Source organism: Mesoplodon mirus (assembly GCF_964341445.2).
Source record: "Mesoplodon mirus genome assembly, chromosome: 1".
In the NCBI taxonomy this organism is placed as follows: Eukaryota; Metazoa; Chordata; class Mammalia; order Artiodactyla; family Ziphiidae; genus Mesoplodon; species Mesoplodon mirus.
This window is the reverse complement of record NC_138976.1, coordinates 25,699,244-25,726,558: the sequence shown is the minus strand read 5'-3', so window position 1 is coordinate 25,726,558 and position 27,315 is coordinate 25,699,244. Positions and strand designations below refer to the sequence as shown.

Genomic DNA, 27,315 nt, shown 5'->3' with positions numbered 1-27,315 from the left:
GGATGCTGCCGGCTCCAGACCTTGAGAGTCCACAATACGGACTCAGAGCAAGTACCCCAAGACCTCTTGCACTGTAAAGACTACTGTGGCCTCTCTTCCCTCCCCTATTATGCCTGAGAGCGCTAGCCTGCTCCCCAGCCTTGAAGGACATTCAGGGATAAAGTGAAGGCTGGAGACCTTTCAATCATTGCGTTTCACGTGTGTGACAAGATCTAGGTGTGAAATACACCAGGTGTTCCGAGGAAGAAGCATGACAAAAGGTAGGCAGGTTCAGAGGACTGGGGGATGTCACAGAGGAAGCAGAGTCTGCATTGGCTGTTGGCAAGAGGGCAAGGCTAGACCTAGAGTGGCTAAGGCTTTCCCAAGACGGGGCAGGGCACGGACAGCAGCCTGGTAGACGGGCCTATGTGGCTCACTTAAGTTGGCTCACTTAAGTATTCACGAGGCCTTCAGGCTAGTGGCCTTTGGCAAATGACAGGAAAACTGATGTTCAGTGAAGGGCCTTGAATGCCAGGCCCAAGATTTTGACTGTCATTCTCAGAGTCTAACCAGGACTGGGGTTGATGCAAGGCCTCTTCTGGGAGGGCTGGTTGGTCATACCCTCCTTCGGTGCAGAAAGAGGACTGAGAAGCCAGGGCATGAATGTCAACCACCTTCCTGGGGTCAGCAAAAGAGGTCTCCCCTCCTTTTGGCTCCCCCAAACCCCAACACCACCCTGTGCCTTCTGTGGCCCAGGGCCGCGGCGGGCTCTGGCTAAAACGGAAGACACCTTCTTTTCATGACCTCAGCACCTCCTGCCCCCCTCCCCCACTCAGGTCCTGTCCATGCTAGGCACCCCACCCCCCAGCCACTGGGTGGGTGAGCGAGTCCCCAACAATCCCTTCTGGGGCTTTCCAACCTGTAACTGTCTTCATCCCATGACTCAGATTTTCATTGCTCTTCCATTTAGGAAGCCCCTAAGTGGAGGTTCTGGGCTGTCTGCCTTTTTTTGGTCCTCCATTTTCTTCCTACCTCAAGGACTATTAGGGTGGATTCACTTCGCTGAGTTTCTGGGCCAGCCCAGCTGAATGGGAGGAAATATCCCAGCATGCCACTTGCCTGGTGATTCTGTTTCTCCTGCAGCATCAAGCCAAGAGCCAGAGAGTCACAGCCTGGGAGCTGGGAGGGAGCGAATACGCAGCCTTGTGCAGTTGCTCCTTGAAACGATCCTGGGCACTGGAGTGAGACGGTCCCTGGGCCTGAAACCAGACCCACCATTCAGCAGCCTTGTGACCTGGAACAAGTGACTTCCTGAGCCTCAACTTTTTTTTTTTTTTTTTTTCATTTGTGAAGTAGAGATAAAACTACTTACCTTGCAGGGTTATGAGGAAAGATAAATGGGACTTATGTTAAGTCTGCTATTTAGGAACTGAGAGCTGATATTACTTATTTTATCGCAACCTCCTTGAGAGAAAAAGGCAGATTTGCCCAAAGTCATGTGTTGAGACACAGTTGATCCTGTTTGTCACACTGGGGCTCTTCTGCCCCCACGGAGTGGAAGACAACAGGCAGGAGCAGAGAAGCATGATGGGAAAATCTTCCTGTTCTCTGATCATCTCCTGAGGGGCAGCACAAGTGGCAGTGACAGGGTTAGCAAACCCACCCCAGGGCCGCTTCCACATCACTGGTGAAGAATAAAGGAACTGGGGGAAAAAAGTCGAACAGAAGAAAGCGCCTGGAAAACATGTTTTTATGTTCACTTACATGGAAAAAAAAGAATCAAAGTGTACAGCATGAAGGTATATGTGTCTCAGAAAATTCATCCTCATGAACCTGTTTGTTGAATCGCAGTTATAATTCAAGCATTGCCAAATGGAAGTTATAAAATCAGGGTGGGGTGTGGGGAAAGGGCCACCACAGGAAAGGTAGTAATTATGTGCTATTTCTTCTCTAGTTTCAGATCATTGGGAGTTTAAACTTTTCCAGCAAGTCATTTATATAAACAGATGCCATATTAAAATATGTTGTGTCAAAATATAAAACTCCTAAAGCAAGATGGCAATAATATTTTAGGAAAAAAACATTAAAGTCTGGTAATATCAGAAAATACAAATAGGATCATTTTGAGCAGTTCTGTTTCTCTGTATGAATAGCAGTTGCAAACAATGGATGTATATTAAAGTACACCATTTGGTCTGCACATAACTTAGAAAGGGGTACACTTCTAAACACTGACTTTGTAAGAAAACATGAAGGACATCTTACAGTCAACAACGGTTAAAAGAAGGAAATCACTTTCTGAAGGATGCAGTGGGCAGAGTGCCAAGGCCTTTGTTTTCAACTTGCTGTTAACCGTGTTGGGATGTGTTTACACTGCATGGGTTTCCTGCAGAATCTAGCACCAATAGATGGATCAGATTTTATCTTTGATCTGAGTCCTTTATGTCTTCAGTTTTGAGTGTATTGAGGTATGTTTTCTTTGGTTGCTGTTGTGATGAATGTGTAATAAAAAACTAATATTTACAATGTTTAAACATTTTAGATTTCAGTGTCAACTCTTCACATAAAAAAAATTGGAAAACTCTTAAGAATCATGGGAAGGTCATTACTTCCTCACATCTGTCATGAAACTGTTTTCGATACACAGAACAATTAGCCTATTAGCACAGCTGTATGCTTTCTGGTCCAGAATCTTCCCCGTGCTCAGCGGGGAGGCCAAGCCCATGACTGCCATGTCGGCGGTTCGCCACGCTTCACAGTACTGATCCACAAGACGGACTCCGTGGGTGCTGGAGCCGTGCCAAACGACCTTCTGGGGCCTGAAAAGGAATTTTGTTGTATTACTTTTTGAAATGACCCTTCTTTGTGGCATATCTCGGTGAGCAAATTGGCATATGTCTGGTGAGTTAAGTCAAACTCCTGAACCCTCCAGGGTCTGACTGCACATCACCTCTCTGTCTTTATCACTGTTTCCAACTTTCTGAACACACTGCATTCCAACCATATCCAGCTTGTACTTGCTCTGAAATCATACTCTCTGCTTTCGTGAATCTGAACGTTTGCTCATGAGGCCCCTTAGTCTGGAATGGCCTCGTTTTCATTTTCAGTGATTCCTTCTCATCTTTCACAAGTCCGTTAAATGCCCCCTCTTACAGGAAGCCGTCCTGATTCTCACCACCAAGGAATAATGACTCTTTCCTCTGTGCTCCTACCATCTTATCTGTTTCTCCATTTTCCAATGACAATATTACGTCTAGAATTGTAGCTAGTCTGTGTCTATCTTCCCACAGACTATGAGCTTTGAAAGGAGAGGGGCTGGGTAGGTTTATTACTGTGCCTTCCAGGCCTGGAATTAGGCCTGGCATAGAGTAGACACGGAGGAAAAGTTTACTGCGTTGTTCTATTCTTAAAAGCATACATAATTTTCAAAGAATGAGAGTGCAACTCACAGTATAGGGTTAAAGAATCACCAAGAATAGCATTACTTACCATTTATTAAGTGCCTACCGTATCCTAGATGTTCTCACACTTAATTCTCACAACAGTCTTATCCATATGGATATGATTATCCTGCCCATTTGACAGGTGAGGCAACTGAGTCTCAAAGAGTGGAAATGCCTTGCTCAAGGTCCCATATTAAGTTACTGGACCCAGGTCTCCTGGTTCCATGGCCAGGCTCTCTCCATGGCCCCTGGCTGCCTCACTGAGGCTTTACGCTGGCAGCACCCCAGAGGAGCAGCTGATAAGGGCATTCCATTGTTAGACTGTCTCCTAAAACTGTATATCATATGATATACTTCAAGGGCTTCCATCTCTACTTACCAAGAAGGATCTGTCATTACGTCTCGGCCATCAAAGGAATATATTGGAACATGTGTATTGAACTGACCTCCATGGCCAGAAAAAATTGAGTCCCAATTATTAAAAAGTACTTGGCCCTATGGAGACAAAATGTCATGTTAGAATCATTATACAAACAGCCTGCAAATATTTATCCATTCTTCAAGGCCCAGAAGTCCCTAACCCCAATCCCAGATCCTGGACAGAGTGAGAACTCAGGAAATACTTGTGGTTTGATTTTATAATCTTTCCTTGAACCCTTTTGGCTTTACGGTCTTATTTCTTGAGGTAATTTCTTTTACTATATGTGTATAAAGTCTCCTCCCTATCAAAAGTGTGTTTTAGGTCTTTATCATTGCTTTTTTTTTTTTTTTTTGCGGTACACGGGCCTCTCACTGTTGTGGCCTCTCCTGTTGCAGAGCACAGGCTCCGGACATGCAGGCTCAACGGCCATGGCTCACGGGCCCAGCCGCTCCGTGGCATGTGGGATCTTCCCGGACCGGGGCACGAACCCGTGTCCCCTGCATCGGCAGGTGGACTCTCAACAACTGTGCCACCAGGGAAGCCCTATCATTGCTATTTTAAACATATATACTGGGCTTCAAATTTGTGCCAAGCCTTGTGCCAACCTACAAGTGGATGATGTGGAGATGAATTTCTTACTCCTTTTCCTTCGGTTATTTGTATTCCAAGAATACAATCTGAGTGGGTGAATGTGGTAGAACAGAACCTTGGAAGATGGGATGGGAAGTGCTGGGTGTGGGGTCAGGATGGACTTGCCAGCCTCAAGGTTCCAAACTGGAGTACTGGGGTTCACAGGGACCAAAGGGTCTCGAAACACCTTTGAGGTCTGGTTAGGGGTCAGGACCCAGGATGTGTGTGAGCAGCAACAGAGCTGCCCCTCTGTAGCCTTAAAGGAGTAGGCTATTTCCATGGTATAACTGAGGGATGATGCGGGGCCCTGCCTTGCCAGTGAATGAGGGCAGAGAAATATCTGAGGGTACCAAACCAGGGTGCAGGACAGAGTGGCTCTGCTTTGGGACCAGTGCTCACCAGCTGTTCTCTGGTGCCACTCAGCCAGTGCTCTACAGAAGGCATCCTCAGGTGGAACCAAGAGGGGGTCAAGGAAACTAATTCCAGTTTGTAGTGACTTTGAGTAAACTGCTTTCTCCCTGTGAGCCTCAGTTTCCTCATCTGACAAACAGAAAAGAATAACTCCCATTTTTATCGGGTGTATCTATTACACCTGATATGAAGTGCATTGTAAACAAACACAAAAGCTATATAAATGAAAGAGGTCATTACTATCCCTCCTGTCTGCTCCAAGGGTCATAAACCATCCAAACAGGAAGGGCCATTGTAAATATAAGGCAACTGAGGTCCAGAGAGGGAAAGTAACCACCCAAAGTCACACAGCTAATCAGGGCCTTGAAACAGCATACTTCTGATGATGTCAGGAGTGGCAACTGCCTCTAGTCCCTGGGGAGACCAGTCCATCCAGGAGGCAATGGGAACGATATTTATTTTTACCTTAAGGTTCACTATTGGAAGGCTATATCTCTCTGCTTTCCTCACAACTGTAGAGAGATCTTGCAAATGGGAGGATAAAAATGCTTCGTAGGTGGACAACAGTCCTGCTGCCCTGGCCTGCTGGAAGCACTGAAAATCAGCTCGAATGTCCCCAGAAAATGGTGTGTTCAGAGCGACCAAGTGTAGCTGAAAAAAGTGAGAGAAAAGACAGTGCAGTTGAAGAATTAAAGCAAACTCCAACCCCCATAACCATCACATGTTCCTAATAAGATCGCAGACTTGCTGCAATGGAAGGCACGCTAGAGGTCACCTTACTCAACCTCTACCTGACATTGGAATTTTAGCCCCTGCTGGACCATCTCCAGGGAAGGAGAGCTCAGGTCTCCCAAAGCAGCCTGTGTCAGCAATCTGAACAGCTCTAAATAGTAGAAATTTCTTCCATATATGAGAAAAACAAAACAAAATAAAGCACTTCAGAGATCTGAATCCAGCCTGCAGGCAGGCCATCTGTGGGTCTGCCCCTCATTGAGTTTCTAGGAGGGGTTTTCTAGTTTTTAAGCTGGCTTTGGTCCTAGATCTCAGAGCTACATCAAGCTATCTGCCTCCTGCCCTTTCTTCCACCTCCTGAGTAGGCCTGGGGCTGATCATGAGGGACCAGAGGGAAAAGGCATTGAAAGGAGGTCACGACATTTATTACTAAGACTGCTGGGATAGACCCTTTTGGAAACTAGGGGTCATACAGTAATTCTAGCCTAACATTCCTGCCACCTTGATCAGGAACCCAAATAAAAGCCATTCCATAATCTGCTTTCTCCCACTCTTTCTCTCCCCAAACCCAGCCTTCTTTTGCAGCCCTCTCTCCCAGCCCTTTCTGCTGTACCCTCTGAATTATACTCCATAATCAAGGAGTAGCCATCTCCCTCCTCAATCTCATGCCAGGAGTAACTTCTATCTCATTAGCATAGAGCTGGTGCAGGACCCGGGCCCAAGTCGCCAGAAAAGGAAAATATTGTTAAATATCTTAAACCCATCTTCCTCCCTCTTATGTGTCTGAAGACCGTGGCACCCGAGGGAAGAGGCCCTATGGTCTCATCACCTTTCTGCTGCTGTGTTTCTGGGGGCTACACCCAAGGGTGGTCGCAAGAGGACTGCGCTTCCCTGACACCAGGGGACACCTAGGAAAAGGGCAGCGGTGAGTGCAGGTCTCCCTGCCACACCTCCAACCCCACCACCTCCACCTCTCCTTCTTTAAGGAGATGCACAGAGAAATGTTTGCAACGATGGCTGCTTCTGAATGGTGAGATTGGGGCTTTTATGTTCTCATGTTTCTATACCTTTAACCGCTGGAACATTTCTATCATGAATAGATATCATTTTTATGAAGACAGTGACATTTCCACAATCAAACGTTAAAATGGCTTTTTGAAGATGGTTGTAGTTGTGTAAAATTATAAGTGATTTACTATTTTCTTTCCCATTCTTTTTTTTTGGCTGTGTTGGGTCTTCACTGCTGCGTGCAGGCTCTTTCTAGTTGTGGCGAGCGGGGGCTGCTCTTCGTTGCAGTACATGGGCTTCTCGTTGCGGTGGCTTCTCTTGTTGTGGAGCATGGGCTCTAGGTGTGTGGGCTTCAGTAGTTGCAGCACACGGGCTCCGTAGATGCAGCACATGGGCTTAGTTGCTCTGGGACATGTGGGATCTTCCTGGACCAGGGATCCAACCCGGGTCCCCTGCATTGGCAGGTGGATTCTTAACCACTGCACCACCAGGAAAGTCCCCTTCCCCATTCTTTTTATTCATTGTCCAAATTTTCTACAATGAATATGTATTGCCTTAGAATTTATTAAAAAAATTTGTAGCTACTTCCCTAACATCTCCCCTCATAACTAAGCCTTTTGAAGGGTTACCTATACTTGCTTCTCTATTTCCTCACCTCCCATCTACTCTGCAACCAACTAGAATCTTGTTGGCATCCCTCCATGCTACAGAAATGCTTTTCTCTAGTTTCTCAATTTGAACACCACCTTTTAGTTCTTTCAGTGGGCCTCTTGGCAGCATTTGACACTGCTGGCTTCTATCTTGTTTGGCATCCTTTCTTCCTCTCTGGCGATGGCTTCCCAGTTTCCTTCTCGTATGTCTTCCATCAGTTCCTTTTTGTTTTTGCTCCTCGCAATCCAATCTCTTCTCACCGTATAGATTCTCTTTTGGGAATCCTACCATCCCCAAGACAATTTCCATAGCTCTGCTGAAAACTCCCAAGTCTGTATCTCCAGACCAGACCCACTGCAGGGTTGCAGACCTTCTGATCCTGCTTCCTCCTGGTGCTCTCCACTCAGATATCCTACAGGTACCGCAGGCTCACCAGGCCCTACATTAGTTCCTGCTCGGTGGATGGCAGCACTAAAGGAAACGTGTTTCTGGTGTTCGCCAAGTCCATGCCTTCTTCTTTGAAAGTGTCCCCACAATACCTGCTAAAAAGAGTGGCCTCAGGCCATTCAATTTCATTCTCTTGGCTGCTCTTTTTTTTTGTTTTTACATTTTTAAAAAATTGGGGTATAGTTGCTCCACAATGCTGTGCTAGCCTCTGCTGCACAACGAAGTGAACCAGCCATGTATACACATATCTCCTCCCTCCTGGACCCGACTCCCACCTGCCTCCCATCCCACCTACCTGGGTCACCACAGAGCACTGAGCCGAGCTCCCCTCACTACACAGCAGGCTCCCGCCAGCCATCTATTTTACACATGGCAGTGCACATACATCAATCCCAATCTCCCAATTCATCCCCTCCACCCCTTGTGTCTACAAATCCACTCTCCACATTGCATCTCCATTCCTCTCTTGGCTACTCTTTTTTTAAAAAATAAATTTATTTATTTATTTATTTTTGGCTGCGTTGGGTCTTTGTTGCTACGCACGGGCTTTCTCTAGTTGCGGCGAGTGGGGGTTACTCTTTGTTGTGGTATGTGGGCATCTCATTGTGGTGGCTTCTCTTGTTGCAGAGCATGGGCTCTAGGCATGTGGGCTTCAGTAGTTGCAGCACACGGGCTCAGTAGTCGTGGTACGCAGGCTCAGTAGTTGTGGTGCATGGGCTTAGTTGCTCCGCAGCATGTGGGATCTTCCCGGACCAGGGCTCGAACCCGTGTCTCCTGCATTGGCAGGTGGATTCTTAACCACTGCGCCACCAGGGAAGTGCCTTGGCTACTCTTGATTTGACTGGGAGTAGGCAACTGACCCATGTAGACTACCTCTCCCAAGGCTCTGAATTGAGTCAGGTGGTATTGAGCTCTGCAGCTGTAAGATCCCATAGCGTTGAGGCCAGGATCAGTGCCATGGCAACCCAAGGCTGTGCGCAAGCTTTGCAGATGTAACCTATGTCTGTGTGCTGGGGTGGGGGTGGAGGGGAAGCAGGAGGAAAGACCTTTGCAGAGGCTGGTCTGTAGAGATACTAATAGTAGGAACAAGAGTCCACAGGCCCTGTTGTACTTCCTGCAATTGAGTTCCATGAGGTTCCTGAAATTATCTGAATAAAATCTTCATTTAAGCTAGTGAAGAAACAGAGTGAGAGTCTCAGGTCTAAGCAACAAAATGATCCCTGGGAAAAAAAAATCTATCACCACTCAGTTACCCAAGCAGAAACCTGGGCATCATTCCTGATCACCCTCATCCTCACTGCCCCATACCCAACCAATGACCAAATTGTCACTCCTGCCTCCTTAATTTCTCTCCCATCTGCCCACTTTTCTACATGTTCACTGCTGTGATCCTAGTTCAGATAATACAGTAACTACTTAACTGTCCCTGGTCCTGTGCCCTCTAATCCATTTGTACATTATAAGCAAGGTAATTTCTCTGATGCCCTTCTCTTATTTACCCTTGTCTTCCTTAAAATCCTTCATTGTTCCCCCACTGCCCAGTGGAAAAGGCCAAAGCCCTTGGCTTGGCTTTCAGGTCCTTGATGACTGACCTTGCCCTGTGCAGACTATACTTTTCCCTTCCCTGCCTTGAACCCTACACCTTCAGCAAGACTGAAATACTTGGAATTAGAGAAATGTACAGCACTTGCCCTTGCCTCCCTCTGTTCCACACTCCCTCTGCCTGGAACTCCCATTCCCCTCCCCTTACCTGGCTCTCCCCTGTTCTCAACTGTCCTTCAGGTCGTGATTTAAAGGTCACCTCCTCCAAAGAAGGCAGACTTCTTTGACCTTCCTTACACTCCCAGTACCCTGCGTTTGCCTCGCCCAAACGACTTCTCACACTGTATTGGAATTACCTATTTTTTATTTGCCTCTCTGGCTAGTCTGTATGCATCTTGAGGGTAGGAACTGTGTGCCAAGCATGGGGCCTGCCACATGACAGACACACTTTCGGCATCTGTACAGTAAATGCATGAATTGTACTTACTGCAGGGCTGTCATAATTAACACTTGAAATAGACGCCACTGGAAGCTGAAGCTGATGAGACTGTCAGGTAAAAAAGGAAAAAAAAAAACAGTCCTGAATATGCATTCAATCTGTTCTTCACCGTACATTAAGGTACAAGTGCAATGTTTCTTGAAAAGCTGCTTTAAACAGTTTGTCATGGTCTTTGGACCACTCTTAACTGTGAAGAGTTTCACACATGAACAAAAAACTATCCTCGGAAAGGGAGTGGATATTCTCAAGACTTTTAGAAAGAGTGCTGAATCAAGGAAGAAGTCCATGTTTTACAACCAACTCATTCCCTTAATAGAGCAAAGCACCTCTTCAGAGCCTCAGCTTCCTCACCTGCAAAGTGGGAATGCTATCACCTGCCTCAAAGGGTAGCTGTAAGGTTAAAATAGTGGACAACGCAAGCCACTGTTGTTCTTGTCAGGCAAGGAAGTCTCAGTGTCAAATATTAAAGGGCTCTCCTAGATTGCTTATGCCAACCGTGTTTTCACAGATCAATAAACTGAGGCCAAGAGAAGGGAATTCCCTTGCCCAAGAGGATTCAGCTACGACATGGGAATGGCAGGTCTCCAGCGTCTGGGTCCAGCTCTCCCTCCAGCTGTTGTGAGAATGTTCTGTTGGCACCTGGTAATTTTGGGGCTTCTGCCAGATAGTGAACCATGCAGAGCTGGCTGTCCAGAGTCTGGAGAGCTTGATACTGGATGCCAAGGGGATTCAGCAAGTGCTGGTGAATGAAGGAGCTAGAGGTAAGGCAGGGAAACGACTCACATTGCTGGAAAGTGCAGGGGGTGGTGGGCTGTCCTCCGGAATGGGGATCAGTTCTCCCAGCTTTAAGGAAAAGAGCACGTTGAAAATGAAACATCAACTAGAAACTGTTCACCTATTTTCAAGTCAGAAAAATGGCGTTTACAGGAGTAGAATGTTATTTTTAGAGGGTACTTGGAGGCAGTTTGTTAAAGAATTACCTGCAATTTTTTCCAACCATCTCTGACACGAATGAAAAACTCGGTGCTGTCCTTCAGGTAGATGAATGTCCCTTCTATGACCAAATGGGCTTTCTGCAACATGTCAGCCATGCTGCTAAGTGCCGTAACCTGTCAGATAATTTTAAATTCCAAGCATTACGGTTATCATCACAGCGATAGCACAATTTGAAAAACTGGCCTCTTTGTAAAGTCAAATATGAGCCATCCCCTCACAGTCAGTGAAAAGGCTTATTGTGCCACAGAGAGATATATAACTTCATTAATAACCAAAGGACTTTCTTTCCAATAAAACAAAAACATGCATTACCTTGAAACACAAATCTCAATTACAATAAACAAATTGAAACAAAGAAGATAGTATCCCGAGAGTTCAAAGACATTTAAAAACTGTTAGCAGAGTTGGCTCTGTTGGACATTGGTATTGGCAAAATCATTGGTAAGTTTTGCCACTTCCGTTTGTGTGAGCTGCACAATGGCACCAACATTGTTACATGTGTTTTGTTAGCTCATGCTGCTCCAAATTTCTTTTCATTTGGAGTAAGAAATGTAAGCAAGTGAGTTACTCTACCTACGTCTTAAATCTTTTTTGCCTGGCTGGGTAGTTCCAGTATTAAATACACAGCAGAAAATGGGGGTCTGTAATTTCTCTGTCTAGAAAATTGCCAAAGATCAGACAGCCATCTTGGCCTATCCAGGCACAGGCATAAAAGCTGGAAAAATCTATTGAGAAGTGTCAAGCCTCAAAGAAATATCAACCAAGGAAGCTGTTATTTTTCTTTTCAACTGAGAAAGATTATAAAAACTTAATTTTCACCTAGCTTTGAAGATGACTTTGTGATTAAAATGACTTAGGCATCCCCCAAAGGTACCAAATATTGAAATTCCATCCACTGTTGGACAGTTCTTCATCTGGCAGCCCAAATTTCCAAATAAAATCTATCAAAGCTCAAAGAGCATTCCTAGGACTCCTGACATCCTAATGAGGTATTTGTCCCTCTTTCTGTGCATCACAATAATCTCTGTGTGCCATATCCTGCTCCAATGATCTGCAGAGTAACAAGGTACAAGAGACATCCTTTGGTAGAATGGAGAAGGCTGCATTACCCAGGGGAAATGTAACCAACACAGGGCCTCCTGTGATGTTGTTTACAGTCTTGTGCCTGTGTTTTTTGATGTAATATGATTGGCTCTTGTTACAGTTTAGTCAATTAAGGATTGGAAAGGTGGAACTTAAATCATAAATGATTTTGTAGTCTGTATCTTTTTACTTAATAAGTCATCCAAAGAGATACTAAATACCCTGTTTGTGAAATTATACCATTTCTATTGTCATGGAGGCCTAACTCCAACAGAGAAGGTGTGCCAGCCCCTAAACACTGCAGCCAAAGTTCTAAGGAAACCCATCCAAAGCAGAAGGATGAAGACACACTGATGATAATACTGACCAGGTTCCTGGATCCAGGAAGCCCTGGCTGTCCTGGAGGGCCAGGTGGGCCTGGAATGGCCACAGCTAAGACAAAGCAGAAAAAAGAAGTTACAGAAAAGCATATGCTCTGCAAAATGCCTCCGACGTGCAGCTGGTCACTGAGGGGAGCGTTCACCACCCCACTCACAGTGCTGCAAAGTGTTGCACCTCGTAACCGAATCTTAGGAGCTCTGTGCCCAGCATATGACTCAGCCACATTGACTGGTATGGGGGAGAACTGAGATTCTTGACTGTAGCCCTGGATGAAGTCATGCCTAAGACTTTCCAGTTTTATAAGTGAATAAATTCCTGTTGTTTCAATTGTTTGTATAAGTCAGTCTGAGTTGAATTTTCTGTCACTTGCATCCAAAAATGCTCTGACTCATACAACTTATTTCCCCCAAGAGACAAACAGGTAATTACTGAACAGAGGAAGCAGGCTCAGAAAGAAGAGAAGGTGCTAGGACAGGGGGGCAGGGTAGGGCAGTGACAGGGGCCCTGGCCATCCAGCCAGGAGACTCAAGTTCCTGATTTGTCAGTTCTCAGCTGTGTGATCTTTGGGAAACAACAGGCTCTCTGAACCCCAGCTTCTTCATCAGTGAAATGTAAACAGATATTTCTTCACTAGCCTGTGTTGAGAACTGAGAAGAACACAAACTAGGAATGTGCTTTGCAAATTGTATAGCATCCAACCAGAGATTCTTACCTTTTGAGGAGTCAAAATGCCCTTAAAAATCAAATCAAGGCTATTGCCCTCTCCCCTAGAAAAATGCATATATGCATATCTGCAAGTGCCCGCCCGCCCCCCACACCCCCCCACACTTCTACTTAGAATGTCAGTGGGATGATAGCTCCCTGAGGCACATCTTTGACTTTTCTAGGAGTTTATGGTTCCCAAATGAAGAGTCCTTACTTTAGGCAAACATAAAGAAATGTTATTATAGCAATTCCACTGCTCTCCTTCTACCTCTCTGATTTCCAGTTCCCCCCAGAATCTGCAAAACTCTTGGCAGAGTTAAGGATGTTTGTGCAAGTCCCAGTAAAATTACTGTATGAGGTTTTTGAGGTCACTGCAAATAAGCCTGCATTCTGACACAGGACCTGAAAATTCATACACAGGTGGTGAATGTCTAGTGGAGACAAGGTCTGAGGACTTGGATTTGGACCCCAGCCATGCCTCTTCCTAGGATTTGTGACCTTGAGTCAGAATCTTAACCTCTCTGAGCTTTGGTGCCTTCATCCATAAAATGAGTTTTATAATCTTATGCATTTCATCTCCCTCCTGGGGTTGCTGTTAAGATTAAATGGGATAGGGGCTTCCCAGGTGGCGCAGTGGATAAGAATCCGCCTGCCAATGCAGGGGACACAGGTTCGATCCCTGGTCCGGGAGGATCCCATGTGCCGCAGAGCGACTAAGCCCGTGCGTCACAACTACTGAGCCTGCGCTCTAGTGCCCGTGAGCCACAACTACTGAGTCTGTGTGCCACAACTACTAAAAAAGCCCGCGCACCTAGAGTCTGTGCTCCGCAACAAGAGAAGTCACCGCAATGAGAAGCCTGCGCACCGCAACGAAGAGTAGCCCCCGCTCACCACAACTAGGGAAAGCCCATGCGCAGCAACAAAGACTCAGCACAGCCAAAAATAAGCAAATTAAAAAAATTAAAAATTAAAAAAAAGATTAAATGGGATAATGGATATGGGAGTGTTTTTTAAACTGTGAATTGCTATATATTATGTGAAGGGTAATCCTTTTCAATGGAGCAAGGAGTCCTAGGGTCCCCTAGTTTAGGGCTACTATGGACAACAAAGTCTGAATCCTGTACTCACCCTGCAATGCCCCTCCACCTCTTGCACTTGCTATGTATCCCTCAAGGTTGTACAGGCACCTATGGTTTTATCCACCCAGTACCTTCTCTCTTTACAGGACCACCATCCTCACTTGCTCCTGAGATCTTCCCCTTCACCTCTATGACCATTCAGGTCCAGAAGGAGCTGTCATGGTCTCATGTGATCCCACCTCCTGGCCACAGATGACTGGTCCAAGGTTGGGCGACTGGTCCAAGGTTGGGCATCTGGCCCAAGACAGGTCAGTCAGAGTCCTTCCCCAGAACATCCCCACCCCAGGGCTTTTCAAACTAAAACTGAGAAACAAGGCCAAGATTTCTAGATGATGGTGGAAGCTGTAGGTTGTCGGTTTTTCTCGCCATGCAGAGGATATGGTCTATGGTGAAGAGGCGTGATGCTGCAGTCAGAGAGCAGCTGAGCAAGAGATGGCCAGAGAATCCTCGCAGGGACTGAATCCCTGGTTCCGGCTGCACCTGAAGTCTCACTGCATGCCTGCCCCTCTTACAAACTGATTGTTCACACCCTCCTGCACATCCAGTAAGTTTCCCTATGCACTTGAGCTAGTTTGAGTTCCATTTCTGTCACTTGCCCCAAAGTCACCTCCTGTGTAAAGTTCTCCCGGATGCCCCAGACATTGTAGGTCTCCTCCCAGGTGTGCTTCCGCCACACCTGGCTCACGCCAACCCAAACAACAAAACACGATGCATTCATGCTCTTATTGCTGCTGCTGTTATTTTCCACCATGGGCACAATGGAAAGAACACAGGCTTCGGAGCCACTCTGATCTGGGTCCTAATCCCATTCATGCCACTTATTAGCTGTGTGACCTTGGAAAGGTTCCTAAACATCTCTGGGTCTCACTTTCCTCCTCTGTAAAATGTGGGTGCTAATGCTTTCCTTGAAAGGCTTTCTGAGAATCCAGTAAGATAATGTAGTAGAGTGACCAAAAGAGTGCCGGGCACTTGGTAAGTACTTGATAAATGGAGATTTTCTTCTATTTCATCCATTTTTCATTTGAGGAAGTGAGGTACCAAGGGGTAAAGAAATTTTTACATAGAAGGGTAGAATCAATGCTGGTCCTCAAGTCCCTTAAGGCCCAGGCACTGACAAAGCAGCCAGCAAGTTTCCACCCACATGTGAAAAGATGTTCATCATTAGTAGTCTTTAGGGAAATGCAGACCCAAACCACAATAAGATATCACTTCACATGAATGAATGATGACTAGAATAAAAAAGATAGGATAGTAACAAATGTTGTTGACAATGAGGAGAAATTGGAACCTTTTGTACACCGCTAGTGGGAATGCAAAATGCTGCAGTCACTTTGGAAAACAGTCTGGCGGTTCCTCCAAAAGTAGAGTAACCATGTATATGACCCAGCGATTCCACTCCTAGGCATTACACTCAAGAGAACTGAAAACATATGTTCATACAAAAAGTTGTACAAAAAATGTTTTCAGCAGCACTATTCATAGTAGCCAAAAAGTGGGAACAACTCAAATGTTCATCAGCTGATGAACAGATAAACAAAATGTGGTATATCCATACAATGGAATATTATTCAGCCATAAGAAGGAATGAAGTACTGATACATGCTACAACATGGGGGAACTTTGAAAACATTATGTTAAGGGAAAGAAGCCAGTCACAAAAGGTCACCTATTTTGTGATTCCATTGATATGAAATGTCCAGAATAGGCAAATCCATAGAGACAGAAAGTAGACTCATGGTTTCCAAGATCAGGGAAAGATCAGGAAAAAGAGGAGTGACTGCTAATTGGTACAGGGTTCCTAGTTAAGGTGACGATAATGTTCTGGAATTAGAGAGAGGTGATGGCTGCACAACCCTGTGAATATATTAAAAACCATTAAATTGTGTGCTCTCAATGGGTGAATTTTATGGCACGCAAATTATATCTCAATTAAAAAAAAAATAAAGAAGGCTCCATCCAGGAAACAGCCCTCTGTCAGACACTGTGGCTCTGACATGCCACCCAGGTGTGGTGACGCTGGGCACCACTCACAGTACTGACCTGCTCCTAGGATAGCCGGAGGTCCTGGTGGCCCTGGGGGTCCCTGTGGCCCAGGGGAACCGGGTCTCCCAAAGCCAGGTGGCCCAGGCAGGCCAGGAGCACCTGGGGGCCCCTGGGGCCCGACGATGGTCTCCCCTTTCTGGCCCTGTCAAGTGCACAGTAACAGAAGAGAGAAAGCACCATTAGTCACTAGAAGTCCCATCTGTTCTTTTTGTCAGGACATTGATAAGAAGTCAGTAAACACCCTCTATTGTTACCATCATCCTCAATCCTGGCACAAGCCAGGAGGTGGAAGACCTAAAGAGCAGTGGCCCAGTCGTTATGTTGAATGACAGCAGAGAAGCCTAGGGAGCCCTGGACTCAGAAGTGCCCCTGGAGCTCATCTAGTCCAGCCTCAGCATTTCATAGATGGAGAAACAGAGGCCTAGAGAGGGGCGGGGCTTGCCTGAGGTCCCAAAGCAAATCAGCAGCAGAGCTGGAAGGAGAACCCTGGTCTCCTGGCTTTGCTCGGTCTATGCTCATGGCGAGTTCCAGGTCCAGAATTTGCTCCTGGTCCCTGAGGGTCAATGATCTGATCATAATCTCAGTGGAGGCATAATTTGAACTTCTCTTTTGTGATCTGGAGAAACTTCTCATCCTAAGAAGACCAAGCCGATCTACGGGCTCCTTCTTTGATGAAATTTCAGAAGAATCAAAATAGCCCCCTAAAAACATCTCCCTCACCTTCCCTTCTGCCTCTGTTATCTGATGTGTTTATCATTAACCAATCTTTGTGCTGAGTGAGTTTTCCACCGCTGATGTGAATAAGGCACAGTGGTGGGTTACCTGGAAGCTACCTGCGTGCATGCGGCCTTGGCTACCTCCCTTTCCTCTGTGGCCTCTGCCAGGCTCCCCACCCGTTAACAAGTAAGGGGGAGAGAGGCCAACGCCCAAGGCCTGCCTGCAGCCTGTGGTGCTGTGACTGGCCCTTGCTCCCAGCTGCCTCGTCACACTGGGGGGCTTCAGGGAGCGCCGTGACTCCCCGAGGAAGGGGTGTGGAGGGGTCGCTACTCACAACCAGGCCTGGACTTCCCGGCAGGCCCGGGGGCCCTGACACAGAGGAGCCGCTGTCAGAGTCTCCTTTTTCTCCTTTGATCCCCCTGTCTCTGTTCTCCCCCTGGAAGCAGAGAACATCCAGTAAGAGTCAGATGAACCAGTCTCTGACATAAGCCTGAGAACTTGGAAACACAGGCCAGATGTTGAGAAATGCTCACCTTCAAGCTGTTCAGAAAATGTCTCAGGTAAGTTGGATCCACAGGAGGGCCTGAAAAAGAAACGCTTTTTAAAAATCCACAATCAATCTCAGAAATTCAAACACCAAAGCCTCCAAGTTGGCAACCATGATGAGTTCCTAGCAGAAGTGACCCCACATTGGTTTAGCTGACAGAGGGGGCACTGGGCTTGGAAACAAGCACTAGTCCAGATCCTGTGACCCTGTGGCATCCTAGGCTCGTCCCTGGTCCTCTCCAGGCCTCGTTCTGCAGATGAAGCTGGAACGATTGGAACTTCTGGTCTCTCTTGACAATGTTCTATCTTGCACACGTGTTGCCCATGACTGGGTCTCTGGAATTCCATGGAGCTTGTAGACAGGGTGGTGATGTAATTAGCCTTACTTACTGGCTCAATTGGATTTCTCAGAAACAAAAATCAAGGGCAAGATCCAGAACAAGAGTTGAGATACCTGGTGGTCCCTGGGCCCCCTGGTCGCCTTTTTCTCCTTTTGAGCCAGGAAGACCCCAGGATCCTTTCTCTCCTTTAACACCTGCCACCAAATACACACACATTAAAAAAAAAAAAAGATAGTGGAAAATCACCTTCATTCTATATAAAACATTTTTGAGTCAAGTTTTGAAACTGAGCCCCTTGAGCTAAGTCTACTCAACACCAAAGGCCTATTGAGGGTATAAAATCCTTTGCTATACGATGGAGAGGCAGAGGTAGATGCAGCAGACACAATTCCTGACCTCGGAAAGCTCTCAAGGAGACAGACACAGTGAGGGTAGTGCGAGGCAGGATGGAATAAGTACCATCCTCAAGGTGCCAGCAGTGCATCATGGGAGCCCAGCAGAGGCTACAGTTAACTCCCCCGGACGGCTTCATGCACGTGGACTGAGACTCAACACCAAGTCAAGCTCCCGGTCCCATCCCACCTAAGCCTGGGCAGCACGGTGGTGTAAGGGGAGGGGAGGACTCCCCGGGAGTGCCGCAGAGGACAGCTAACGGCGCTACTAACTAGTCCACTCGCAAAGTCGGCACAGTGCCAACAGTGCAGTCAGTCACTCCCCCACAGGACCTGCGAGAAGTACTGCTTCTGCAGAACCGGCCTTACAGGCCTCTCTCCTCCCCCAACTCTTTACCTGGGAGAGGGGCTCAGAGAAAGCCTCCTGGGGGTACAGAGTTTGGGCAGGGAAGCAGTCCCCTTTCCCCACCTAGATGAGTGGGTGGACACTAGATCTTTGAGTTCCCAGTTCCCGAGAGAGATCAGCTGACCAATGTGTGCCTACACACTGGGGATCCAAGAAAGCAAATCCAACTCCACCCCACCTCCTCCCCAAGGTCCACCTTGCACCAGGGGAAGGGAGAGCCTTGAATTGGATCTGAACAAGCAGTTTGAGACAGCCTGGACTTTGTAACCAAAAGTGACCAAAAACCCACGAAGCCAGATAGCAGCAGGGACACCACCAGCCAAGCAGGCCAGGAGTGACAGAGCTGAGCCAGAGATCAGTACTGGTTGGGGGGGTGGGGGGTGGGGGAAGGCCTTTCCCTGTTTAAACTGCAAGCGTTCAGACTTCTCAATCAAAAAGGGCACACATGGTGTGACAGTATGTGTGGGGACAGGGAACCAGAGTCACTGCTTGCCTGCAGGCTCCCGTCTCCTGCCCTATCCCCCCTCTAATGTGTGGCAGATAAGCTCCTACAGGCCACGAACATGCTGATGTTTACTAATCACGAAGAGCCAGTGCATCTCACGCTGCACTGTGTATACACCCCAGAGGGAGCTTGTGAAAATGCAGCTCCTGGTCTAGCAGGTCTGCGATGAGGCCTGAGATTCTGCATTTCTAACAGGCTTCCAGGAGGTGCTGACACTGCTGGTCCAGGAACACTCTGAAGCAAAGGCCTTCTGAGCTCCCACGGCCTCCCCTGCATTAGCTCTTGGCATATTGCAGTGTAACGACTTTTTAAATAGTTTCACCCAGCAGAGTCTAAGGGCCTGGGTGACACGAAGAGCATGGGATCCATCAGTCTCAGCCCAGTGCATAGGATAGCACCAGGCAAGGAGAAGCTATCAGTAGATGTGTTATGAACAAACTAACACATGAATGGAAAAATGGAGTGCAGCCTGCTAGCTAGGAGGCTCAGCCAAGATGCACAGAATAGGCAGATGGGTGACACAAGCAAACAGAGGTGCCCAGTCCCACAGCCTTTGTCCAGCTACCACCCTTCCCATGACACCCAGACAGATCTTCCTGACCACCAAGTCTACGCCCAGCACTGGACAATTGGAAACCACCTCTGCAGAGATAGGAGGGTCAGGAAATGTCCCAGAGAAACAAGGTGAAGACAGGAGTGCATACCATGAAAAGTGATGAGTTCTGAATTTCCAGGATATGTGGTGCCAACCTAGAGAGAGAGAGGAAGCCAAGGTCATACACTGCAACCCTGTTCTGCTGTTTGCATGCACAGGGAGCCACAGTCCCCTGTCCTGGGGGTGAGGGGTGAGGTCATGGAGTCAGGCCTTCCTTGGGTGTTGTAGCCTCCAAAGGCCCTGAGTTTCCCGGCATACCTCAATGCAAGGCATCGCAGGCCTTCAACGGGGGCAGGGTCGGGGGGTGGGGGCAGGGAGGGCATCATGTAGCTGAGCTGGGCTGAGACCTACTGGCCGGACAACTCTGCAGAGGGAAAGCCCAAAGCTTTAAGACAAAAAGTCATGGCAATTTTGGTCTGGTCAACTGTGAGTGTTCTTGCCCTCCCTTCTGATCAATCAGGATTGATTCATGTGAGAGGTCAAGCACTCGGGCAAGTGATGTACTCAAGCCATGAAGCTGGGCCAGCCATTAGCTTTGCTGCCATGTGTAATCAAAGATGAGCACACTGAACAGGAGTTGATGGTGGTGATAATTAATAAAGGGGAGTTATCATTAGATTGGGGAGCTATTCTAGACTTCCCATTAAGTGCCAGGGGTCTGGAGTCCAAGCTCTTCAAGATAATATTCCTTCACAGTTCATCCCCAGATTCCTGCATTTCTTTCTTTTTTTCTTTGTCTATTAAAACAGAGCCACCTGCCACCCTGCTTTTAATAGTTCACCTTCACCTTTTTCCCAGTTAATATGCAGAATCAAAATGATCCCTCTCACACCAGATCCTCCCATGCTTTTGGGTGCAGGGTCACAAGATGCTCAGGGGTCACCAAGAGAAGATGAGGGGAGGGGACAGGAATTTTCCAGGAAAAATATTTCTAAGTTAACGATAAAGGCAGCAGTGCCCAGCCGCTATCTTACAGCTATGCTGATAAAGTTGCTCCACTCCAGGGGTGGATTGTTAAGGGTAAATTGTTAAGGTATTAGAAAGGGGCTGAAATGAGAAGGGGCTTGTGAAATTCTGGATGTGAGAGGAAGCATTTCTTTTTCAAATGTCCATTTTGAGAGCTGGTCAAGAAACATCCATGCCCCAGCCTGCATGGTGTCCAGCCAGGCAACATGAAATCAAAATCCAAAATGCTCTGAGTTCATCTTTGGCTTATTTTAAGGAATGTCATGACCCCCAAAGGCTATGGTCACAGCAAAGTGTCCTAGCACAGGTCACGGTAATTGCAGTAGCATTTTTACAACTCTTGAGTTTTTCAAGTACTGTCCCATGGCCGGTTCATTTGAAGCCTGATATCATGTTTGCTGGGAGGGGCTTCGGGCACTAACTCACTGAGGGACCTTGCCTCTCTGGGCTGAGGTCTCCCCTTCTCTATGGCTGGGAGGCAGCCATCTCTCAGGAGGGTCTCTCCAGCCCTGACGTTTTAGGATTCCTTTCAGGCCACTGATGTAAACGTGACCTGGTTAGCTGTTGTCCTTATGTAGTTCTGGGAGCCAGCAGGCCCCTTGGTCACCTTACACAGGAGGGTCCTATCCTCTGCCTTCCATGCCAGAGTTCCCAGGCCCTGGGCAGCAGACTTGGGTGTCTCAAAGTTTAGACATGGACAGATGTCTGGGTAAACACTCAGCCAAACTGCGTCATTTTAAAGCCTCTGACCCAAGTCTCATCACCACCTCCAACAGGCATCAGTTAAGAACCCACTTCAAAGAATCTTCTAAACTGTAATTTGCAAGCTCCCGAGAACAGAGGCCACGCCTGTCTAGTTCACCCCTGTGGTCCCAGGGCCTCACTTGTACTTGACACTTGGTAAGTCCTTGATAAATATTTGTTGAATGAATGAGAGAACAGTTATGCACAGTTCCATGACTAATGCCTGCGCATGGGGAGAGGCCCACTCTCCCTGGGTTTCCCCACACCTAATACGGGTGACACCCCGGGAACACCGCACTGACCAGCTGGGCGACCAGGCACGTGTCTGACCCCTTGGGGTGCCTGTACCTGCTGCCTGGTGGTCAGGGGACCTGCATGATAGCCCCAGCTCCGTCCGTCCTGTGACCTTAGACAAGTCAGTGTGCTTGTCTGAGTCACAGTTTGTTTCCTCATTACAAAGGGCGAGGGAAAGTCCCTCCTCTCAGGGTTGTGTGCTGTGCAGTAATATGACAGTTGAGAAAGGACAGTTATAGATTTTAGCCCAAAGCTCCCAATGCAAAGAGCGCTGGTTAGAATTGCCTTTTTGTTCTCATCTGTATTTTAAGGGGTCTATTTCCCCCCTTCTTATACTGCTCCAAGCATGAAGCTAACAAAAGACACTGCTTTTTTTTTTTTTTTTTTTTTTTTTTTTGCGGTACGCGGGCCTCTCACTGTTGTGGCCTCTCCCATTGCGGAGCACAGGCTCCGGACGCGCAGGCTCAGCGGCCATGGCTCACGGGCCCAGCCACTCCGCGGCACATGGGATCTTCCCGGACCGGGGCATGAACCCGTGTCCCCTGCATCGGCAGGCGGACTCTCAACCACTGCACCAGCAGGGAAGCCCAAGACACTGCTTTTTGACTGCATTAAAAGACACACTCTGTCCACATGTGTGCCCTTAGAAGACCCAGTACGTTTCAGTGCCACAATCTATTATCTAGAAACCTCGAGCCACTCAAGGGTCTATATGCAGGTGATAGAAGACATCAAAGAGGACACTGACAGACAGAAGGGGCTCAAGGCAAAAACTCATCTTCTCTGAGTTGCTTTCTATGCCAAAGCCTGCTCTGTAAGGCAGTGACTATACGCTACTTACTGGCGTTTTGCAGTGTGGCCGGGCTGGAACTGGGAAGACGGCCTGTGGGAAGTGACAATGAGAGGAGGGAGTCAGGACACCCGACTCCAGCTCAGGCTGGTCTGGGGCCGTTCCCTGCTCCTCCTTTGGGTCTCCCCCACCTCCCCACTGCCAACTTACTCCTTTGATGTTAATCACAGCTCCAGGTGGTCCTGGGGGGCCTGGAGGACCAGGTAGGCCAGGTGAGCCCTAAAGGGAGGAAAGAAAGGCCGTCCCTGAGTTCGGGTTGTTATGAATGCAGAGGCAGCTGCAGGACACTTCCCCAGGGTTTGGAGACACAACGAGGAAAGCAGGGTCCTCTAAAGCCAACTAACTCTTCCCATGGGTAGGCCAGCCTCTTCCCAGAGCACACCTATACCCGTGGCCTCGCTGCAGCTTCACAACAGCAGAGCAAGTATCATCGCTGGTTTACAATTGGACACAATGAGGGCCAGAGAGGGGAAGTGACCTGCTCAAGGCCACACAGCAATTCATGGCGGAATGGAGGCTGGAAGCCAGATTCTGACCCCAAGAGCAGTGCTCAGAGGATACTGAGCCCACCACCTCTATCGACGCATCCCTCCTATGGAGGGGCGGGTGCAGCGAGGCCTTCCTAGGATACAGTGCCTGGGAGAGCCCCTCATAAGTGTAACAATAAACGCCGACTCCTGTTAGATGGCAGAGTCACTTTCAGAGCCAGGTCAGCCTGGCCTTGACACCATGCAATGTCTTCTCCGCCAAGCCTGGAGCCCAAGCTGGACCTGCAACAGAAGCTGCAGGAGGGGAGGGGGAGGGGGAGGCTACGACCACAGGTGAGAGGCCTCCGGCCCACGAGGAAGCTCCACGTGATCACTCAAGTGCAGGCACCGGTGTCTGCTGTACCTGGAGCCCCAGTAGGCTTGGTGAGTGAGTCGGTGCCCAGTGATTCAATACGATTGCATTTCTGCATTTCTAGGCATACAAAGCGGCAACCATGGGGTGCAAACAGAAGCAGCAACACACTTTGAGCTGCATGGGACCTTCAGGGGGTCACTAACTTGTACAGGCCCTAGTTTCCTCCTGTGTAAAACAAGACCACCACTGAGTTTCTCTTAGGAGAGTTACTATCAAAACTGTGATCCTGTCCTCAAAAGCACTTTGTAGAGTGTCTGGTACACAGTAAGTGCTCAATAAATGCTGGCTTCCTTATTGCAGACGTGGGACCCTGCTGATGCTCCGGTGTCTGTCATCTTGTGAGGTCCTGCCTACACAGCTGATCGACCTTCCGCGTTCTCTCAAGAGCGCTCACCGAGCACCCTCAGCAACATGCGAAACCCCCAGGACTGTGTAACCCAGGAAGGACGGGATATTACCCGAGTCAGAAGACCTGGGATTTGAAACCAGACTTCTTGAGAAAGCCCAGATCATGTTCTCCCACCCTCCCTCTGGGGTCTGGACGAGGAAGCTTATGCTCCACTAAGGTGGATTTGGTGGCAGGGACCTCCTGAGAGCAAGCCGGAGGCTAGGGTTGGGCTGGAGGATCTTTGGAAGTGGCAGCAGAGGAAGAAGAATAACGTTCCTGAGCATTCTGTCCACGAGCCCTGCCCACTGGACCTGGCACTCATCCGCCCCTCGTCTGGACACTGGCCCTGGGGCCACGTCCCTGGGGCAGCATGGGGCTGGGTCCCTGGTGTGGCACTCACCGGCATCATGACCCCTTGATCTCCTTTGGCGCCTTTGAGGCCATTCAGTCCTGGGCGACCCTGAAACCCACAGGAGAGGCCTTAGTAAACCCACTGCCCGCAGGCCAGCCTGGCTTGCCTGTCCTCCCTCATATGCAATACGAGAACCCCCAACACCTACGGGTCGTCCAGGGAGGCCAAGTTCTCCTTTGTGTCCTGGTGGTCCTTTGGGCCCCTGGAGGCAAAGTAAACACCAGATTAGAAAGAGAAAAATACTGTATGATGTCACTTATATGTGGAATCTAAAAAAGTCAAAGTTGTAAAAACAGAGTAAGATGGTGGTTATCAGGGGTAGGAGGGTGGGGGAATAGTAGAGGTGAGGTTTAATGTACAAACTTGCAACTAGTAGACAGCTAGATCCTGGAGATCTAATGCACGGTATAGTGAATACGGACAGTAACACTGTATTAATATTATAATCCTCAAACTGCTAAGAGTCTAGATCTTATTTATTCCAACCACAAAAAAGGAATGATAATTATGAGATGTGAGAGAGCTGCTATCTCCACAACAGCAATCATATTACAATACATAAATGTATCAAATCAGCATGTACACCTTAAATGTACACAATGCTGTATGTAAAATATATTTCAATTAAAAAAGAAGGAACAGAAACTCAAAGGCTAGGGAGATGGGGGGCATCCAGCCTACCTTTGTGGGCAGTGATGACAATGAACCACTAATAGGAGGATGGAGGGCAAGGAGAAGTTATGAAATGTCCACCTGCCTGGCTCCTTGTCCCCTGGCCTCTCTGTCCTCAGCTGGACCCACTTGCTCAGTCCCTCCTGCAGGGCTCTACCCCAGTCCAGACGCTGGACCCAACCCTCTCAGCCAGTCAGAGCTAACAAAGAAGCAAGAGGTCAGTAGCTCCTGGCCTTAGCTCCCAGGTAGCTGTGTGCTGGGCCAGCTCAGAACGTGGACCTTTGCCTTAGGTCTTATGTCCCAGGGTTCTCCATGTCCCCCGTTGGAATAACGCAGCCCTGCTTCACTCCTCATGTCAGCCAAGCCCAATAACCTGCTTCAGGATTTGGTTCCTGCCTTGTTCCCACCTGTCCCTAAGGACCAGAATCTTGGCCTGGCTCCCCAGCTCTCCAGATGAGCCCCTGCCCATGGACCGTATTCCAGTGCTTGCTTTCTGTGTCCCCATGCTCCCAGAGCCACTGCCCTGTTCCAACCTCCTGCCAGAACCCTCATGCCTTCCAGTGTCTAGGATGCATACAATGTACCACCTCTTCCCAGAACAAGCTCTACTTCCAGTTGACACCTTTCCTGTTTTGTAACTGGGTCTGTCCTGTCTCCCAGGGGAATGACTGGTTTAAGCCTGGGGCCTATCAAGTCCCTTCTTCCTGCTCTCTCTCTATAAGTCTGTATGCAGACTTACCCTGAAAAATGGCAAATAGACTGTGTTGAGACAGGCTCTGTATGTAAAGTACCCAGACCAGGTTACTCTCAGGAAAAGAAAAGCAAGGAGTTAACAGGCCACAGGCCACGTGGTGGTACGTACTAGTGCAGGGCTTCTCAAACATCACTGTGCACAAGTCACCTGGATCTCATCAAAATGCAGATCCAGTGGATCCGGGGTGGGGCATAAGGCTTTGTTTTTCCAACGAGCTCCCAGGTGATGCTGATGATGCTGGTCCATGGGCCACACTTTGAGTAACAAGGCTCTAGTGTTGTAAGCTATACCAGTCATGAGGGCCATAGACAGCCCATATGACACCTTATGCAAATTAGAAGAAGGTGCCCCCTTACTGTCTGTGCTTGGCAAGCTATGCACAGATGGGCTTCAGTGGCAATAACTACCCTGGCCATCTGCAGCAGCTTGCCAGCCACCATTGCTAACAATTAGTATTTCCCACCATACTGGGTATTAGTGTTACCCAGTGGTTAACACAAGACTCTCCCAGTCTGCCTTAGCCTGCAGCTAGGGCCAAGGACACCTCTCCAGGGCATCCATTCTGCCTGGCTTAAGGGACCAAAGGCTTTAGAGGGTCCTTTGAAGGATGCACCTTGGAGGTTATGGGCCATTCATCAAGGACACGTGCCTGTTAGAGAAATGTGAGGTCCTTTCTCCCCAGGCCTGAGATCCAGCTTCAAACAAACCCCACATTCAAACCCCAAGGTGCAGTTCTCCAGCTCAAAATGTTTCCGAAGAATGAAGGTGTCAACTGGAGGCAGTGAGGTGTGCTGGGAAAAACCTGGACACAGAGTTTAACAGGCTGGGCTCAAATCCCTGCTGTGTCACTAACAAGCTGTATGGCAGTGGGCTAGTTACTTAACCTCTTTAACCTCGGTTTCCCGGTCTATAAAATGAGGGTTCTGACATTAGCCTCTTAGGGTGGTGAAAATGAAATGAGATGATCTGTGTTGAAGCATCACTGTCTGACCCATGGTGGATGTTCTATGAGTTTTCTTTGTTCTTTGGGAAGAAATATATGAGGGGCAAGTTTAGGGTTCATCTGGAGAGAACTGGTAGCTTAAAAATTGTTCAGCAGCCCCCCAAAATTATAGATTCCTGGAGCAGTAAGGCAAGAAGGACCCTATCATGTCATCTAGTACTCATTCAATACCCTCACTTATAGATGGGAAGACAAAAGCCCAGAGAGAGAAGAGGACTTGTTTGAGGTCATACAGCAAATGGGCAGCAGATCCAAGACCAGAAGCCAAAAGGCCCAGGTTCCCTGGGTAATGACAATCTTTAGCTGGCAAGACCCATACAACTGTGGGTCTCACCACCAGCCGCTTCCCCTCTCCTTCTGGACACACAGCTAAACCACATTTCTGAGACCTATCCCCACCCCCACTGCCCCCCCCCGTCCCACTTCCTGCATCAGAGGTCTGGCCAGAAGTGGAGTTCATCATCTTCCATGGTCTCTTTCCCCTCCCCAACCTCAGCCTATCAGCTGGAAGATGCCATTGTGGCCCTGAATCCACCAGAGGGCAGAGTCACAGGATGCAAGCATCCTGGGTCCCCGAGTCACTGCTTGGAGGGGAGATGCCCAACTGGGAACCACCACAGTGGACTCTGCCTAAGTGAGAACTAAGCTGCTATTGTG

General features: G+C 48.2%; 1 protein-coding gene across 3 annotated transcripts in view; it reads right to left on the bottom strand.

Moving 5' to 3' along the window:
• Positions 1-1,713: 1,713 nt before the first annotated feature.
• Positions 1,714-27,315, bottom strand: part of COL15A1 (collagen type XV alpha 1 chain) — a 101,558-nt gene continuing 75,956 nt past the window's right edge. For all 3 annotated transcript variants that reach the window (XM_082621440.1, XM_082621438.1, XM_082621439.1), the window contains 16 exons: positions 24,378-24,431; positions 24,218-24,277; positions 22,677-22,745; positions 22,518-22,559; positions 19,722-19,767; positions 17,828-17,908; positions 17,361-17,410; positions 17,162-17,263; positions 16,108-16,252; positions 12,210-12,274; positions 10,744-10,872; positions 10,547-10,606; positions 9,752-9,811; positions 5,350-5,535; positions 3,802-3,917; positions 1,714-2,798 (listed from right to left, as the gene is read on the bottom strand). In XM_082621440.1, the coding sequence (XP_082477566.1) occupies positions 2,585-2,798; positions 3,802-3,917; positions 5,350-5,535; positions 9,752-9,811; positions 10,547-10,606; positions 10,744-10,872; positions 12,210-12,274; positions 16,108-16,252; positions 17,162-17,263; positions 17,361-17,410; positions 17,828-17,908; positions 19,722-19,767; positions 22,518-22,559; positions 22,677-22,745; positions 24,218-24,277; positions 24,378-24,431 (1,479 nt within the window). In that variant the 3' untranslated portion in view covers positions 1,714-2,584. The remainder of the gene's footprint in view (positions 2,799-3,801; positions 3,918-5,349; positions 5,536-9,751; positions 9,812-10,546; positions 10,607-10,743; positions 10,873-12,209; positions 12,275-16,107; positions 16,253-17,161; positions 17,264-17,360; positions 17,411-17,827; positions 17,909-19,721; positions 19,768-22,517; positions 22,560-22,676; positions 22,746-24,217; positions 24,278-24,377; positions 24,432-27,315) is intronic.